Source organism: Limulus polyphemus, unplaced genomic scaffold (genome assembly GCF_000517525.1).
Source record: "Limulus polyphemus unplaced genomic scaffold, Limulus_polyphemus-2.1.2 Scaffold252, whole genome shotgun sequence".
Lineage (NCBI taxonomy): Eukaryota > Metazoa > Arthropoda > Merostomata > Xiphosura > Limulidae > Limulus > Limulus polyphemus.
Window position 1 is genome coordinate 471,361 of NW_013665862.1, and position 17,829 is coordinate 489,189.

At 29.9% G+C, this 17,829-nt stretch overlaps 1 protein-coding gene across 2 annotated transcripts in view; it reads right to left on the minus strand.

The window, feature by feature from the left end:
* Nucleotides 1–16,782, minus strand: part of LOC106478810 — a 33,814-nt gene extending 17,032 nt beyond the window's left edge. The window contains exons 1-2 of one of the 2 annotated variants that reach the window (XM_013939380.2): nucleotides 16,450–16,782; nucleotides 5,837–6,052 (exon numbers count right to left, since the gene is read on the minus strand). In XM_013939380.2, coding sequence (XP_013794834.1) covers nucleotides 5,837–6,052; nucleotides 16,450–16,524 — 291 coding nt within the window. In that variant the 5' untranslated portion in view covers nucleotides 16,525–16,782. Of the gene's footprint in view, nucleotides 1–5,836; nucleotides 6,053–7,572; nucleotides 7,593–16,449 lie in introns of those variants that run through there. The other variant, XM_022382480.1, reaches the window with a different exon arrangement.
* Nucleotides 16,783–17,829: the final 1,047 nt, after the last annotated feature.

Genomic DNA, 17,829 nt, shown 5'->3' on the forward strand with positions numbered 1-17,829 from the left:
TGCAGTTCTATTTCATTTACATTAAAACTTCAAAGGTACTCAGTGTTATCAGTAGGCTTAAATCATGCCAGAAACTTTAATCAGGCATTTGATGTTTTTGGCTTGCTTAAATTTAGCCATCTATATAGAAGAGAAAATCAAAAGTATAAGAAAAATTACAGGTGTGATTACTTACACTTAAAAAACTTTCTGTAGACTTTACCAAATAAGAAAAAAAGTTCTAAATAAAAAACTACAAGAATAGTCACACACCTCAAAAATAAGAAAAAGCTACTTCTCATATTAACAAAAAATACCACAACATGCAAATGAGGCATGCACACTCATGCATGAAAGGATAGGAAATGTACAACTGGTTTAAAAAGCCCTGAGAACTTTCAGTTATAAACTCATTAAAACCTTAGAAAACTTGATCTACTTGGAAATTTTAAGTTAGGTCTAAATCCCTAAACATTGAAGTACCATACCATCATCAACAGATCTATAAAGTTTTAAGCTATACCATCTATGCAATGGAAATTGCAATTGCAAATATAACAAACTTTCCTGTGCTTACACTAATTACAATAATTAGAGTTTGAAAAAAATAACAAATACATTTATATAAAAAATATAACTTATATTAAGGAAAACTAGTACTAATAAAATTATACCAGCATAACTAAACTTTAATTCAACAGAATGTATTTTGATTTCAAGTTAAAGAGGAAAGGGCTGTATATTATGTATGCATATAGTATTATATGTAACACTATTTCCTTCAATATTATAAGCATATTATTTAAAATCACAAAATATATTAAATACATCCACATAAATGTGTTTCATGTTCTACAGAAACATAATATGACACATATGTAAGTGAATTTGTAACATAAAAAATTAATATATGCAGTGGAAAGAAAGTGAGCTTCTTAAAACACAAATTTTTAAAATAAAACTTAAAATAATTATATTTCCTACCAAAATGTATTACTTACCATTTAAAATTATATTTATGTTCAATTTTACCATTTTTTAAAGCAATATTGAAAAATACAAATGAAGACATGTAAATCCTACCTCGAAAATCACTATTTGTATAACTTACTTTTTACTTAAGCTAAGTGCTAGATATCTCAATGGTAATACAGTGCTGAAATAAGTATATTAATAATCCACAATAAGTGTTTTTGGCCAGAAAAACATTAAACACAATGCCAGTAAATATTAATGTTCACAAATGGAATAAGATTTTACCCTACCTTTTACATTTCTCTACAAACCATTTTCCAGTAACCCAAAAAGTCCAAAAAAATTGTCTTTGTTAACAAATTTTCTACTATTTTAATCAATAGGTTATAAAAAAATGGGCTACATATGATGCAGAAGTTATTACCACACCAATTAAAGCCACTTCTGAGAGATGCAGCACTTAAAACAGGTTAGCTACATTGAATTGCCTGCCATCAGTAAGATGACAAAGCAGGTGATACGCATAGGTGAACCTGTTTAGAGATCAGTTGAACAGTATGTACATGTATATGAAAGCCCTATATATAAACTTCCAATGTAAAAGTATAGTTTTCCATGTAGCACAATGATTTAATTTTTCTACCTTAACAAGCACTAGCCCTTGCAAAAGAATAAACAAAATTTGAACACACAAATTATATAGCTATACAATATCCTTCAATAAAATATATAAAGTATTGTTACGATATAATGATTTTATGTAATTGAGTTAATTCCTTTTTTTACAATATATTTTATTCATTCATTATTTAGTGCACACACTTTTATCAATTTACCTACCTCTCAATGTATTCATCTTAAAATCACTGAATCGAAAAAAAAAAGGAGTCACTAATAACAAAATCTCCTCCTATCCCCAGCTACATCCCACATGTATGATAAATCTCAAAACACCTATAATCTATAAAAGTGTAACAGTATTTTTAGCACCTTTACATGCTTTCTTATTGGCTAGTACTAGCACACCTGTTTTACTTTTTTCGACAAGCAACAACTACAATATTATAGTGATCATCCATACGTATATATGTATACACACATGCATACATAACCTGTACGTATCAATAGTAGAACCCTGTTTTTTCATAAAAAGGCATTTCACCAATTCAGAAATTAATTCCAATTACAAAATACTACCAATAATTCTCAGAATATTTTTATCATAAACATAAAAGGTTCACAATAAAAGATACTATTAATAAAAGTATTTTTTTCTCTACAAATATATACATTTATATAACTTATATAAATTTGAGTTAAAACATCTGTTTCAAATTTTATTATTAGGCCTGTCAAAGCAATCTTGTTATCATACAAGATCTATGTGTGTATATAAGTTAATCCATAAAAGTATAAATTAAACTATACTCTTCACTGATCCAAGTACTTTGGTGCTATCAGCATACTTTATAGCTACTAAACCAAACCACCCAATCGGATGATTCCAAAAGGTAAAATAATACTTCCCATTGTATTGGGAAATTAGCCAATTGAAGTTGCATTAAGCTAAAGTTTTCAAATTCTTTACATTTTCTGAAAATATTTGTCTAAACAATTAAAAACCTACTCATTGTTTTTTGCTGGCATCACACTCAATAATATTTAAGATTGTTGGTTTGTGTGACATCACAGTAATAAGTTTTAACAAATCTTTTCACTACTAGCCTAATATGGGTTTCCACTAAAAAAAAAGAATATAATAGCATCTTGACCACTCACCTTCAGTGGTATGCACCAGTAGAGAAAGATATGTTAAAAATAATTATCAAAAGAACGCGAGGTGAAAAAATAGTTTAAAAAAATTAATTACAGACATTAATTTCCATACAAGTTTAATTTCTTTCTTTCTAGTTCAATTCCATAATATCTTGCTACCTTCCAATTTCACTTGTACAAAATGGTGTTACATAATCCACAAACTACCTGCTAAGATATATATATATATTTTGGAATTTGCAATATAAATTATTTAAATTTGTAATAATCTTGTAAATTTTGTATAAGAAAGTGTTACATACTTAAAGAGAATTCCACTATGACAAATACAGGGATTTTCCTAATCTAGCATGTACAGCAGTGCCATCCAGTTCAAAACTTACTGTCCAGGATCAAATTAAAACTAGTCATAATTTATATAAATTTAATTTGAAGTAAAAAGTTATGTGTGTGTGTATGTATGTATATATAAAAGAAATTAGACTTTTAGTGTTTTTAAAGGTGATTTTTCTCTAAAAGTCTAATTTCTTTATTTTATCACCTTCACATTTTTCTACTTTAATACATAAAAGTTAACCAAAAACCATTTAATAAACATACACAAAAATTGCAAATTTTTAGCCAGGAGTAAGATAGTGTTTGGCAAACTTTTGTAAGGTTGTCAGTTTCAGCATATAAACAGAGCCTTCTGATAGGTACATTTAATATCAAATTAAAATTGCAAAATGTCTAGCATCATATAGAATTATAAACATATCTGTTGTCACATTGGGTAACTTGAGGTACTGCCAAAGGCTAATGATGAAGCATTATCAACTCAGTAAACCTCATGAGTCATTAATAATGATTAAGCAATTCTAGCTACACAATATATTGTAATATAGCTATAACAGTATGCACAATCTAATTTGCAAGTAACATTTAACATAATTTTAGTGATTATAACCACTATTTAGGGGGACAAAGTTACCTGGGATCCAAACTCAATGTTCTTTAATAGAAGTACAAATTTATTTGTTTCATGATTCAGAAATAATGCTTTTAATATTAAATAGAAACTGTTACAGAATGTAAGTTATGCAATATTTAAAAAAGGTTTTCCTTCCTTCAAATTATACATATTTAAAAGGCTTATATAAGGAAAAAGAAAGAAACTAGAAACAATGAAAGTTGTTCTAGATGTATTAAATGCCACATGTTATACAAATTTCACATATTTTCAAAGGATACATAGCCCTACAATTTATATATATATATACACATTTCACTTTTTATAGGGAAAGTCCTAAAATCCATCTTAGACTACTTGCCAAGATAGTTTATCGTACTTTTTATCCATTTTATGATAATCCTCATTCTACAATCCAATATCTGGACATCTCGGAGAAGCAATATAAATTATTCAAATATGTAACAATTCTATAAATGCATCTTTTAAACTTCCACTTTGTTTACTTTAAACTGACCACATCTAACTTCATAATGCTCTTGTAGCTTGCACAACCTATATGCATCTTCACTGAATGATAGTTTTTTTTTTTGTATGCAAAAATATGATTTCTTGCTTCCACATTTAAAACACATTTCTGATTTGAGAGATTATTCTATACAGTGTTCCTAATGGGTTTCTTATTCTAGCATATCTAAAGTTTCATTTGGGTTAACAGGTGAACCAAGATTACTTGTTTTAATGTTTCCACCAATCTATGTTTTGAACTGGTTATATACAATCTACATGTTCATGAATTACAACTACAGAGAAGGATATTTATGCATTGAATTATAAATCCACTATGTTTTTCACATATTTATCCTTTCATCCTAACCCCATTTTTAAAGTTTGCTTTGAACAACTACTAATAACTAATTCAAAACTTATTGGAAAAAAGCAGGATTTTATAATTTGCAACCAATCTAGTCTTCCTATGATATCTTGACTGTGTCTTCATGGCTAGTTGTTTCATGTTGGCAGTGTGATGGAAATTTGCATTTTATTATTCCATCCATTCATTCAGGACATAATATTTTGGGCAAATATAGTCTCCTCAAGTTTCTTCTTATTGTTATTCTATGGTCCAATGATGTAAAAGTGACGTTATGGAAAACATGGTTTGATTATGTGAGGTTAATCATGAAAGGTATTACAGATGCTGTAACATCCTCTGGCCAAAATACCAGGGAGCAAGTTGACTGAGATTCAAGTTGTATGACTGCCATAAATAGAAATGATCCTGTAACTGGTCCATTCCATTTGCAGAAGTTCCATATTATTTATTACATTTCATCATACAGTAATGATTTTGTTGTTCACATCTATCTGCCATGTAAAAATCTTGACAACTGCATTTTCTTAAAAGTTATTGGCATGACAAGAGTTTCAGTCAAACTTATTATGCACTCTATTCATGGCTTGTTAAGCTTTTCTAATACAATTTCCCAATGTTTCTAAGTTTTGGTTACATTCCTGACAAAATATTTTTTGGAAGAAAACCAAAAGCACTATCAGTTTCAGCTTTCATTAATTCTTTATTATGATTCCTTTTACTAGATTTTACACATCAGATTTTCACTGGATCATTTATGGACTGGCAGGTGACTCATACACACAATGACCAGAAACTTAATGATTAATTGGGGAAATGCCAACAATTCAAATAATATACACTCACTTACACAACAGTTCCTAAATACAACTAAATAGTGGACTTCATATAACACACACTGGTTATAACTGAGCACAAATCACTAAAAATTACTTTTATGGAAAATATCTGACAGTATCTAATGAACTACATGAGCTTTAAACCTTGGCTGCTATTATTTCTTAAAGCTTGATGTTTCTTAAATGCTAACTATATAATAATTTTTAATAAGCATAACTTGTTTAAATTATAATATAATTCTCAATTAGATTAAGTGTACTTACATCACACTAAACAATAACATTAACATGTAATTAGTTAGTAATTAGTAATAATGTCTAATGGATTTACATTTAAATGTATCTTTTGAACCTTTAAAACAAACACTATCATTAGAAAATCCTTGCTCAAAAACATTGCATTTACAACAGTGAAAATGCTTGAAAAAAATAACAAAATCCTACCTTAATGGCGACTAGAGACTTTGCATGTTCTCTTATAAGGAAATAAATAGGCGCTGGAATGGCCATATCTGACTGAGCGAGACTAGTCGAGTCTCTCGGTGAATAACTGACTTGGGAGACTGATCCGACTTGGGTCCCAATCTTGTAGCTTTGGCTGTCAGACTGATCTTCAGCGGTGTGTACATTGCTTGAGCCGCAAGTTTCTGTCTTTTGATGCTAAATGTGTAACAAACAATAACAAAATAAACGATCAAATATCGTTTTCACTTTCATCATATCGTCCATAAATATTGTACTTTTCGCAACGTGAAACAACTGCATAAACAGATAGCATCCCTCAAATGCGTAATAAACTCCGTGGAAAGAAAAGAAAACATAACCCATTATTACATATCTTAAATCTAAAGAAACCATACGAATCGAGTTTAAAATACTATTCTATTTCAAAGGGCCAGTCATTACGTTTTTTGATTACCTATCAAGCTGAGGATATGCTCAATAGTCCAACAAACACGTCATCAGTAAGTGACTTACTTTGGTACCGCCTTTTACTTCAAATAGCTTCAGGTACGAGAACGGCACTCTGTGGCACAAATATTACGTCAACCAGAAGCAAACGAAATCAGCATCTTTATACGCCTTACACTTGCAGGTTTCGAAGACCGCGTATTACTTTAAAAACTACGCGTAAATTAATTTTATTCTAACTTATTCATTTAGAACTTTACAGAACGCAACACTGTTTCAAAAAATTACCAATAAAGTTCATGCTATGACGTTTTATTTTTTTTCTTTCATAAAGTCACGCATGAACAAGACAAACAAGTTGTTCAAGATATTCTAATTTGGTTGGCGGATACGAGACTAACTAAGAAAAAAATACATGTGCCATTTTTATAAGCATTCAGTCTGAACAAGTATCGCATACATTTCTTTAACGCCCACATTTATATGGATGTTACGTGAACATGTATGAGAACAAGTGGAATGAAAAACAGAAGGTTCAAGACGCAAAAATCAAATAATTTTCATTCTCAAAACACTGCCAATGGAACAAACAAGGAACAGAATGCTTAAATCAAAGTAGTGCCTAAAAACTAAAATCCTAAACATCAAACAACACACTAATGAGCTGAATAAAGATATATATATATATATAAGACCAACTGTTCAGAAAATATCAAGTTTCACTCGCAAAATAAACGTTGAATTGCACTGATGCCATGTTCAACTGCACTCGTACGTACAGAGTTTCACTCACACCTTGTTCAACTCCACTCACTATCATGTGAAATAGTAGACGACAAATAACAAGAGACTTGATGAATTAAACCTCACTTAATAACTTTTCCTTTTATACTAACTGTAATGAACAAGATGAGTTGCTAGGAAGAATAATAGTACATAGTAATTGATTTAATATTTTAATTTTAATACCTAATGAACTCTAATATTTATATCAGTCTAGTAGTTGAAGGTGGCTACTTTTTTTGTTGTAGTTGTGAATTAGGATACCTTTGCTTGTAAAAAGATTATGATCAGTATTGTACTATTATCATAGATAATTGCATTACAAAAAACCTAAGATACTACTATTACATGCAGTCTAGTGCAGAGAATCTAGAAATATAGAGTAAAGAGATAAAACTTGTGATGTATTTATCAAAAACTTCATTTGGGTTTAAATTTCTGTAAGTTACAACTGTTTTTTTTTGCAATCTATGAAAACAACTTACATATCCTATCACCTTGCCCATGGCTACCCCTGAGGCCTTTGACAAAACAGCCCTAATCCTCTTGTTATAATTCATATAGCACCTAAAATTTACTTCTTCCAGAAGAGTTGTAGTAAAAGACTTTTCAGATGCAAAGTTCCTCTTTCATGTAATTATAAAAGTATACAAGCCATGATATTTTAACATTTCAAAGAAAGAATTATCTATATTGTTTTATCTTCTTTGTAAAGCAAGAGAAAGCATGATTTCAGCAAGGAAAAAACAGGCTACTCCATGATTGACAACTAGTCACACACACACACACACACACACTAGAAGTAGTGAAGAAAGTTAAACAGCATCACTAAAGTAACCAAAGAACATAGTAGTTCATTTAAGCTACAGTAGGATATTTCCTTAGGGCTTAGAACTGTGAATACAATATAATATATGTATTTAGGTCTACAAAAGTGATTAAAAAGAACCATGTGACAAACAGAAGACCACCTGCTAAAAGTTATACAGACATGTGACCTGTTTGCAAATGAACAAGTATTTCATTACCATTTTGCCTGTGATACAAAATTTAAAAAATAGTATAAAGCATGTTGCAATAGTTTTCACAATGAATTCATTTTGGTGGTAAGTTGCATCTATAATGGTATTTCAAACATTCAAAAAGACAAGAAAAGTGCCGAAGTAAACCCTACACGCTGATACCACTATACCACAAGGAGCTCCTTAAAGAGAAAACATCTTGCTACATGTCAAAGTCAGCATGACAGTTCCTCTACAAGATGCAAGGAAATCATGCTATATCATTCATAAATATCTCCCTCTGACTTCTGTACCTTTGGGTTTCTGCTTAAATATGTCCTCAAAACTAATCATCCATGTATGGTTGATAGATTTTGAAGAGCATGTAAAGAAGAAGCAGACAAATGACTTTACTGTATTGTGCAAAAATCTCTTGGAACAGAAATTAGACCCCCAGCAACAGTCCATAATCATGGCCATTACAAAGAATGTCACTAGAGGTGAAGAAGAGGCTTAAAGGACTAGGCATTCATCTTTTTATCATCATCTTTAAATGTATAATGGACGTAGCGTGTATGTCAGTATCTATGTATGTAACCAAAACTCCTGCGCCATCTATTGAATGGTATCACAAACAAAAACCCATAAAAAATTTCACACTCTGAGTATTCAAGATTCAGACAATTAGAAAAATAACTGTGGTATATGCAACAACCATCTCTTTATAATAGAACACAATTTTAAATAAAAGTACTTTCCTCTCAAGAAGAACACAACATTCACTAGGACTGTACGTGAGGATTTGATTATATCTTTATTGATGTAACTTTTAAATGTAGTACTGAGAAACTGGAGTTCTTAAAAAAAAAACTATTATTTTTTCAATAAATGGTACCACTTTTAACATATAAAAACATTACAGTTTATATCAGTAAGTATATATGAAAATTTTGAGCTCTGTACGTTGAATCCTTTTGATGCAATGAGTTGCAAATGATTAAAGAGCAAATCTGAACACTTTTCCTGTGCTGCACTTCCCAGAAAAAATCTGCTTTTAGAAAATGTTCATTTTCTAAGTTTTTCTTTATGAGGTATGAATACTACAGTTAATAATTACTAGTACAAACATCTGCCAGGAGGGCAGCATTTCTGCTAGTTATTATAAATTGTGAAAACCAATCTTTATTTGAGCTGCTATATGGTTCTACATATTTTGCATTACCCTCAAACTATTCAAACATTAACCAGGCCATAAAATGGCCAAATTTTCATCACAGTTATTATAGATACAAAGCAAAATTCACATCATGCAGTAGGTTAAAATTAGCAATAATAATGATTGAAAAATTCATATTTACAATTTCACATAAACTGATACCTATTGGTTTTCAATTCTACTACTGTTCAGTTACAGGTAAGCACAATGGAAACATAAAATAGAATAATATAACAACTTAACTTTGAAACCAGAGCAATGATTATTTCATTAAACACTATTAAAATGTGTCATGGTGATATACATGGTATACAATGTACAGGAAGAATATAAATGATAGGTGTTAGATGCATTTCACTCAATAAAAAGAAATAGCAACACTGTCATTCAAATCAATACATATATTTACCTTTAACAGTTTAAGGAAACTGTAAACATAACCTTATTTTCAAGTGCATTTAATAACACAAATATGGCTTAGTGATATGAAAATTGTACATTCTTACCAACATTATCTAGTGCTTGTGTATCTAGCAATATGACTGATAGAATTTGCCCCTTATATGTAATTCTTTAGATAAAATTGATTTTGAATATTTATAAATAATCAAAGATATGACATAATGTGAAGGAAAATTCCAGACGTGTAAATGATTATGTACTAAATTTACGTACATACACAATATAAATTATACACTATACAAAACAGGTGGAATTCAATTAAAGCAGCATAATAAGAACAAAATTCACTAAAAGCTGGTATTATCATCTAATCATCTTATGAGATTTTGTTTCTCAAAAAGTGTTCTTAACTTACCAAAATAAGGTGATAGTCTTATTTTATACAATTCATGAAACTTATCATGTATAAAATTTAATATACTTATAAAACTCACAATGAAACTATATACAGTTAAGACAAAAAATTATGAATGTAGTATATCATTTCAGTTGTGCCACTGCTAAATTACTAACAAACAAAAAAAATCAACCTACATTCAATTAACTATTTTTAGGGGTTTATATTAAGAAAATGTAACATTTATTATGAAGAAGTAAAGGTCTGTATGTACATGTAGTTTATAAGTGGCACTTTCATTATTTTTGTATCCCAATGCTTAGATACACAAGCCTACAATAAAATAATAAAACCAAACAATACCTATTGTTTGTACAGGGTAGTTGCAACATTCATGTTTCACATGAATTAACTAATTTCATCATATGCTATACATGCATATATAAGTTAACTCACAAGAGAAGTTGGGTACATGAAATAAACAAAATGTGGTTCATGTTCAATTGCCAAGGACTACTACATGTTACAAAATGTCTATGGAAATGATAGACAATAGAAGAAATGATAAAACACTGAGTATACTGTACCTAAGTTCTACTATCTAATTAGATAAATTAAATGATTTGAGTAATAAAATAGCAGACTAATAAATATACAGAAAACACTATCTTAAAAGAACTGACATCAAATATATGAGATTACACATAAAACTTTACAAGTACGACATACTAAAAATTGGGGTGACACATAAGAGTCTTGGGATTGTCTGAGGGGCAAATTCCCCAAATAAAAGTATTCAAGATTTAGACAATTAGAAAAATAACTGTGGTATGTGCAACAACCATCTCTTTATAATAAACACAATTTTAAATAAAAGTACTTTCCTCTCAAGAAGAACACAACTTTCACAAGGACTGTACATGAGTATTATTCTCACCAACTCAAAATTACAGGGTGGTCCAGAATTATCTTTCCTATTTCACAATTTAATAATTAATTAACTAAGGAAATACAACCATGCATTTTTCAATATTTGGTAGTCCAACTAAAACAGTTTTTATTGACATGTCAGTAAGCTTCTACATGTGCACCATAAGTAGCTCTCAACACATCTAACCGATGTTCAATTTCGCTATAACATATCCACAGTTAAAGTGGCAATGGCATCCGTTATCCTGGTCTTCAGCTCAATGATTTTTGCTATAGGAGTGCAATACACGATATCCTTAACATACCACCATACTTCTTTCTTCTACTGGCATCTGTAATTATGCTGTACCACGGTTACTGACTTGGTCTCTGAAAGCTAAACAACACATTGAGCCTTTTCTTGCACGACTGTCATTTTACAGGGTAACACTACTCACTGGAGTGAAAAAAACATGACAATAAATACTGTTTGAGTTGGGCTACAAGATGTTGAAAACTGCATAGTTGTATTTCCTCAGTTATTTAATTATTAAGTTTAAAAATAGGAAAAATAACTTTGACAACCCTATATTACAAAGTACATGTAACAAAATAGCTTACCCAAAGAAGAGTCACATCCACCTATGCTAAAAATCATACAAATCTTTCACATTACGTTAAATGTCAATTATTATCAGTATTAGTATTACCGTGGCTCATTTATTGCTTATTTATTTATTATTTATTGCTCATTTATACAATTTTCCACTAATTACATGTACCATATATACTCGAGCAGACCAAACAATGTCCAGTGTGAACTACCAACACAGGTTATCTTAAAAACTTGACCTACTTATTTTTTCAGTTTTACAGACAGAACATATTCAAAATGTACTCTCATAAATTCTAAAAAAAGTTAAATAGAGATGATAACATATTATAAGGAGCAATATATAAATTAAACTTAATAACTAGTGATGTCATGCACAGGTAACAACAATACTGTACTAGTATGACTTCAGGCTGCATTAAACAGCTGTGTCACCACCTGTGCACACAACACAGAACTATTTTGATATATTTGAGTTGCCAAGAGCCACATACACACAATTGTACAAGATTTTAGAAATGAAACTAAATATTGTGTCAAATAATTTATTGATTGGTATACATTAATTGATGGGTACAATGTGTATCAATGCACTCTTCATGCTTTATGGGATATTACAGTCATAATTTTTATTACAATTCAAAAATTTTTATAATTACATCCAAAACATTATTCCCTCTTTTCACTACAGCTTAACGTTCAGCTGAAAGCTTCAAACTATTTCAGTATTTGCATCAAAGCCCTTTATTTCATAATGATATCAATGTTCCTCTCATGCAGGAATTGAAACCTTGTCAAATTTCCAAATATACGTGTCTGAAAGAATGTCAAGGCAGGCTACTAGACACAGAATACTAAATGATTTAAGAAACTATGACAAGAGTTTTAAAACATAAGAAAAAGTGAAGATCATTCAGCCCAAGGAAGTCACCTTTCACCAAGCAATAAAAATACTAAAACCAATTTACATGCAGTTTTTCACAACAAAAATCTATATATATAATAGCCAAATGTCTCTTTGTCTGTCACGCTCTGTATTTCCTGAATGGTTATTTGTAGAAAAAAACATTATATATCAAAATGCTTATTTTCAAGAGTACATTACAGGAAAATTATTTATTTTTTGCAATTCCAAATTTTCATCTTGATAACAACATCAATTCAACAGTCTTAATATGTACTGAATGTTCAATCTGAGAAAAAAACATAAAACAAAAATTTCAAAGATAGGAACATGAATTAAAAAAATGTATAAAAATAGGAATGTGTTTGTTGTTGTTTGGTTTATTTTTTCATGGTGGTATTATGTACATGCATGATTTTATTGTACAATATCTCCCCTTTCATACTTCCTTATAGAAAAGTCTACTGTCAAAAAATGTTTACTTTGGTGGCACTCATTTCTTGCACTCATTAAAATGACAAGGAATGGTCACATCTAGCAGAAAAAATCCCCCATGACTACAAAGCGAACCTAAGCACTCTATTCTTCCGGACACACCCATTGCATCCAGTCTACTTAGCTTAAAAACAAATGAAATACGATCTATCTTATTGAAATAACACATGGAATGTGTGACAATCATACTGCATATACACTCTGATCCAAGGGATTGGGTTGACTGCACATTTCTTCACTATTCTTAGGAAAATTACCTATGGAATTGTTTCAATGGGCATCTAATTTAAATAACAAGACACATACACCATATCAATATGCAATTCTTTCCACAATATCATAAATTTAATAGAGAAATAACTCAGTTGAAGAACAAGTATGCAACTAGGCTTCCAAAGCTTAAAAACCTATTATGCCAATACTTAAGTTTGCATTTCTAATCTTTTTATTCCATCATTCATAGAAAGACTACTAAAGCCTCTAATAATTATGAACAACTGAAGAAAGTCACCTCTACATTCTACTACATCCCAAAGAAAATTAAAAACTTCAATTACTAATTCTTATAACTCAAGTGACAATGAAAATACACCTGCACTATTCTGGTTGTTATCCCAGCACTCTTCAAAATGATATCTCCCCTTTAACACAAAAACTAAAACTGGACATAATACTTCAAGCAAAGCATAACTAATCTCATATATATTTTCAATAACTTTATTGCTCTTAAAGCTGAAGTTCCTACACTAAGCCAAATATAAATTTTACCATGATGTAGTAGTTCTTTTTTGGACATTGGCCTAAACAAGTGAAATGTTTACTACAATATAGTAGTTTATATGTGCATACATGAGATTGGTTAGAATATTTAATATATATCCTTTTATTTTACAATTTGTAATTTTATTTTTATCTTTATTATCTTATTATAATGACTGTTCTACATTGCATTAATTTTAATATAATGATTATTCTGCACTTTTAGCTTAGTATATAGACTTAGGACTAACCTTCTAGGACTAAGTCTCCTATACTGGCCAAATCTCATGTTACTGGGTTTACAGCAGAAAATGTCATTACTAGCTTAGGTAACCATCACATAAAACAATACATTCTAATCATTTAAGCAAAATAGTTTGAAAAGAATATTTAAATATCTATGTACATTACTGGTTATATTTTTAATTCCAATATCTGTGGCTAGTTTGCTTTGATCAGGACAGAAATAAATATTGATTAAAGACCCAACTAATGTTTTTCTAACCCTTCAAAGTTTCAGGATAAAAGCCATCAAGGCTAGGAGCTTTACTCTGAAGAAATTTCACAAGCTTTTCTGAAACAGTTTCTTCTTAAAAGAAATAGAATTCATGAGAAATAAATCTTCCCCATCTTTAAGTAAATCAGTCAATATGGAAGTATCTTCACCACAGTCATCACTAAAAATACAAGTAACATTACTGTTCACAACTTCAATCCTGTTCCATTTTCCTATAATACAGTTCCACTACACATAAACACCTCTGAAATTTATTTTTCTAACAGAGTGGCTGACTTATGAAATAAGTTGCCCTTGACGGCAGTGAAGACCAGAACTTCATAAGAATTAAAAAGGGGAATTAGTGATTTCCTCAAAAATAAAGGGTCAGTTATAAATTTGTTTTCTTTTCTCAATGGTAGTTGTACAAGGACAATCTGGAAGGAACATGAGTATTCATGCAAGCTTGGAATTGTAGACTACCAAGGCAAACGGGTATTCCCTTCAAATTTACCAAAGTTTACAGTTTTAAGTTTCATATAAATAAAAAAATATTAAATGTGTCCTTTTGTTTTTTATTGTGTGTTTAAAAATGAACCTGACACTGGAAGAGTTGTTAATCTACAAGCGTGGCTTTGAGAAACTTAAAAGACCAGATTCCTTGATCAACTATTAACAACATTCACCTCTACACTAAAATAATCTTTCCTACAAACTCAAGAAATTCTTAAGTATCATCAAACAGACTCTTTGAAATTAGTTTCCTATAATAACACTACTGCTTCTGTTTGAAGCAGAACTACAATTACTCTGCACATAGCTGTGAAATGTAATGACCATGATTTGACACTAACCGTTACTCATTGTTGCCTTTAATGTTATTGAACTGTCAACTTTGAAAACTATTTTGTACAGGGAGTGTTGAACGTAAACAAAACAAGGAACAAATCTTTGTCATACAGTCATATTAAATTACTAAATACTGCCCAAGACTAGCTGTGGTGACCATAAATAACTCAGATTAATTATTAAAAATCTTATTAAGACTTAAACATATCCAAAATCATTTGGAGAACTGTGTTCAGTCTTCAGCTCCTTACTTTAAGAAGGAAATTAAACTGTTAAAGAACCTTCTTGAACAGCTTCAAGGATGATACTTGGGATAGAAAGGTTGTTATAATAAGATGAGTTAAAATCCTTGTACACACCATACTTGAATAATATACAATATTCAAATATATAACAAATACATGTTGTTATTGAGCAGGATAAGTTTTCTGGTGCTTCATAAAAATAACATCAATAGACGTGGACTATAATTAGTATGATCTGTTTGTTTTTGTCAACTTCTACTTCTAGGTATGTTTCATAAAATCATATCAATATCCTGCTTTTTAGCCTTAGTAATATTCACAGGCAGGTGAAATTTATCCATCACAGATAGCAATAGGTCCCTACCAGTGAAATTATGCCATATAATGTAATTTGTCAGAAAAAATGCATTACAAAATGCTTCTTGGTAATGTTTAATACACGTAATGACACTGAAAATTTTCTTTCATAACATAAGAGACTAAAATATTTGAGTCACACAAGCTAAAAAATTTGAAACTTTCCTATAGGTATAGACCTAAAGAACCTAGTGATGATAAATTATGGTGAAATATTCTACTATTTTTAGGTATTTTTAAAAAACAGAACAGATTTCCTTTAGTTACTTTGCCACAGGTTCAATCCTTACAGTGTTTACAACGTACACACTAAATTATATTGTTAAAATAGATTTTCACTGAATATAATTACAATCCATGATTCACAATAATGAAGATTAGACTACATTATTTACTTAAGTTACTAATGTACAAATAACTTTAATTCTTAACTCGTTTTTAGATTTACTTTTATTTAAAAAAACAATTCTGAAAGATCCAAAAGTTTGGAAAGAATTGAAATTTTATTTTAACTATTAATTTTAAATTTGAGAATATAAGTCTTGCAATTCATGATTAGCATATCTAACTTAGAATAGAAGTAAATTATTAATATTTTCTAACTAATACAAGAATTAGTTTAAAATTAAACATTTGCTTATTAATATTAGTACACCTGTTTCACAACATAAAGATTTAAAGCTAGCAAGACTCATTTGTGTAACTTTGCTTAGGCTTACCTGTAATTTAGCAGCACAAGAAGAATTAGGCCTACTGTCTGTATTACTGTCAGTGAAATTTGTTCTGGCATTCATTATTCATAATATTAACAACTCCTTGTTCATGCTGTTGTCAAATGCTATATTTTTCGATGGGAGTTATCTGGCAAAGCAATCGAAACTTTCTCATAGCGAAAGTAAAAGTATCCATGTATTAAATTTAAAATTCAATCACACACATATAACGAATGCTCCACGATAACGATTGCTACTGAGTACCGTGCAGTTAAAATATGAAAATTACGTTAAGCCTACGATAGGCTTGTTTATTCTGTTAACATTTCGGAAGCTTTTTACTTAATAACAAAATGCAGCGCTAGATGTCTCGAAGGTATAGCTTAGAGAAATTATATATATAGTTTAAAACATTGATAAAACTAAAATATAGTGATAAGCTACGAAAACAATATAGACATTATATAAATATGGATATATTTCAATGTGAATGTTCTACTCCAATATTTTATGATAACAGATAATAAGTTGCAACAAAATAACTTTCAATATCATTATTTTTAAATATGTAAAATACGTATAATGAAATCCATACTTGATTTTGTTTGTTTTAACATAACATTATATAACATAGTGTTTAAGAGAAAACAAGAGTTCCATTGGTCCATCTTGGTTGTCACATCCTCTAAACTAAACTATTATAAATTATAAAAAAAAAAATCTTAAAGCCAGCCTTTATTATTCATATAGTTATTAAGCTTTCTCTTAAACTCACTTAAATTTACTGCCTCCATAACATCCAAAGGCAACCCATTCCAGAGGTTAACCACCCTCTTAGAAAAATATAACTGTATTGGGTGAAGATGACTCCTACCTTGCCAAAATTTATATTTCTGTCCTTTAGTTCTACTATTCTCGCCGTTAAGTATGAAAAAAAGATGATACGTTAATACTATCAAAATCCCTTTGCAATCTTAATACTTAAATCAGATCTTCTCTAACTCTTCTTTTTTCAAGATCAAATAGTTTCAAAGCTCTTAATCTGTCTTCATATGACAAACCCTCCATCCCAGACAACATTCTAGTAACCCTCCTCTGAACTCTTGCCAACAGTTCAATGTCCTCCCTAAACTAAGGAGCCCAAGACTGAACACAATACTCCAAATGTGGCCTAATTAGTGATCATACAATGAAATTATAACCTATTTAGACTTGTATTCAATATTTCTGTAGATACAACCTAAAATTCTATTTGCCTTTCCATTAGCAACAATACATTGTTTGGATGGTTTAAGAGACTGATCAGCCATTACACCAAGATCACTTTCTTTTATGACACTGTTGTGGTTATTACCATCCAAATTATACTTATAATTCAAATTATGA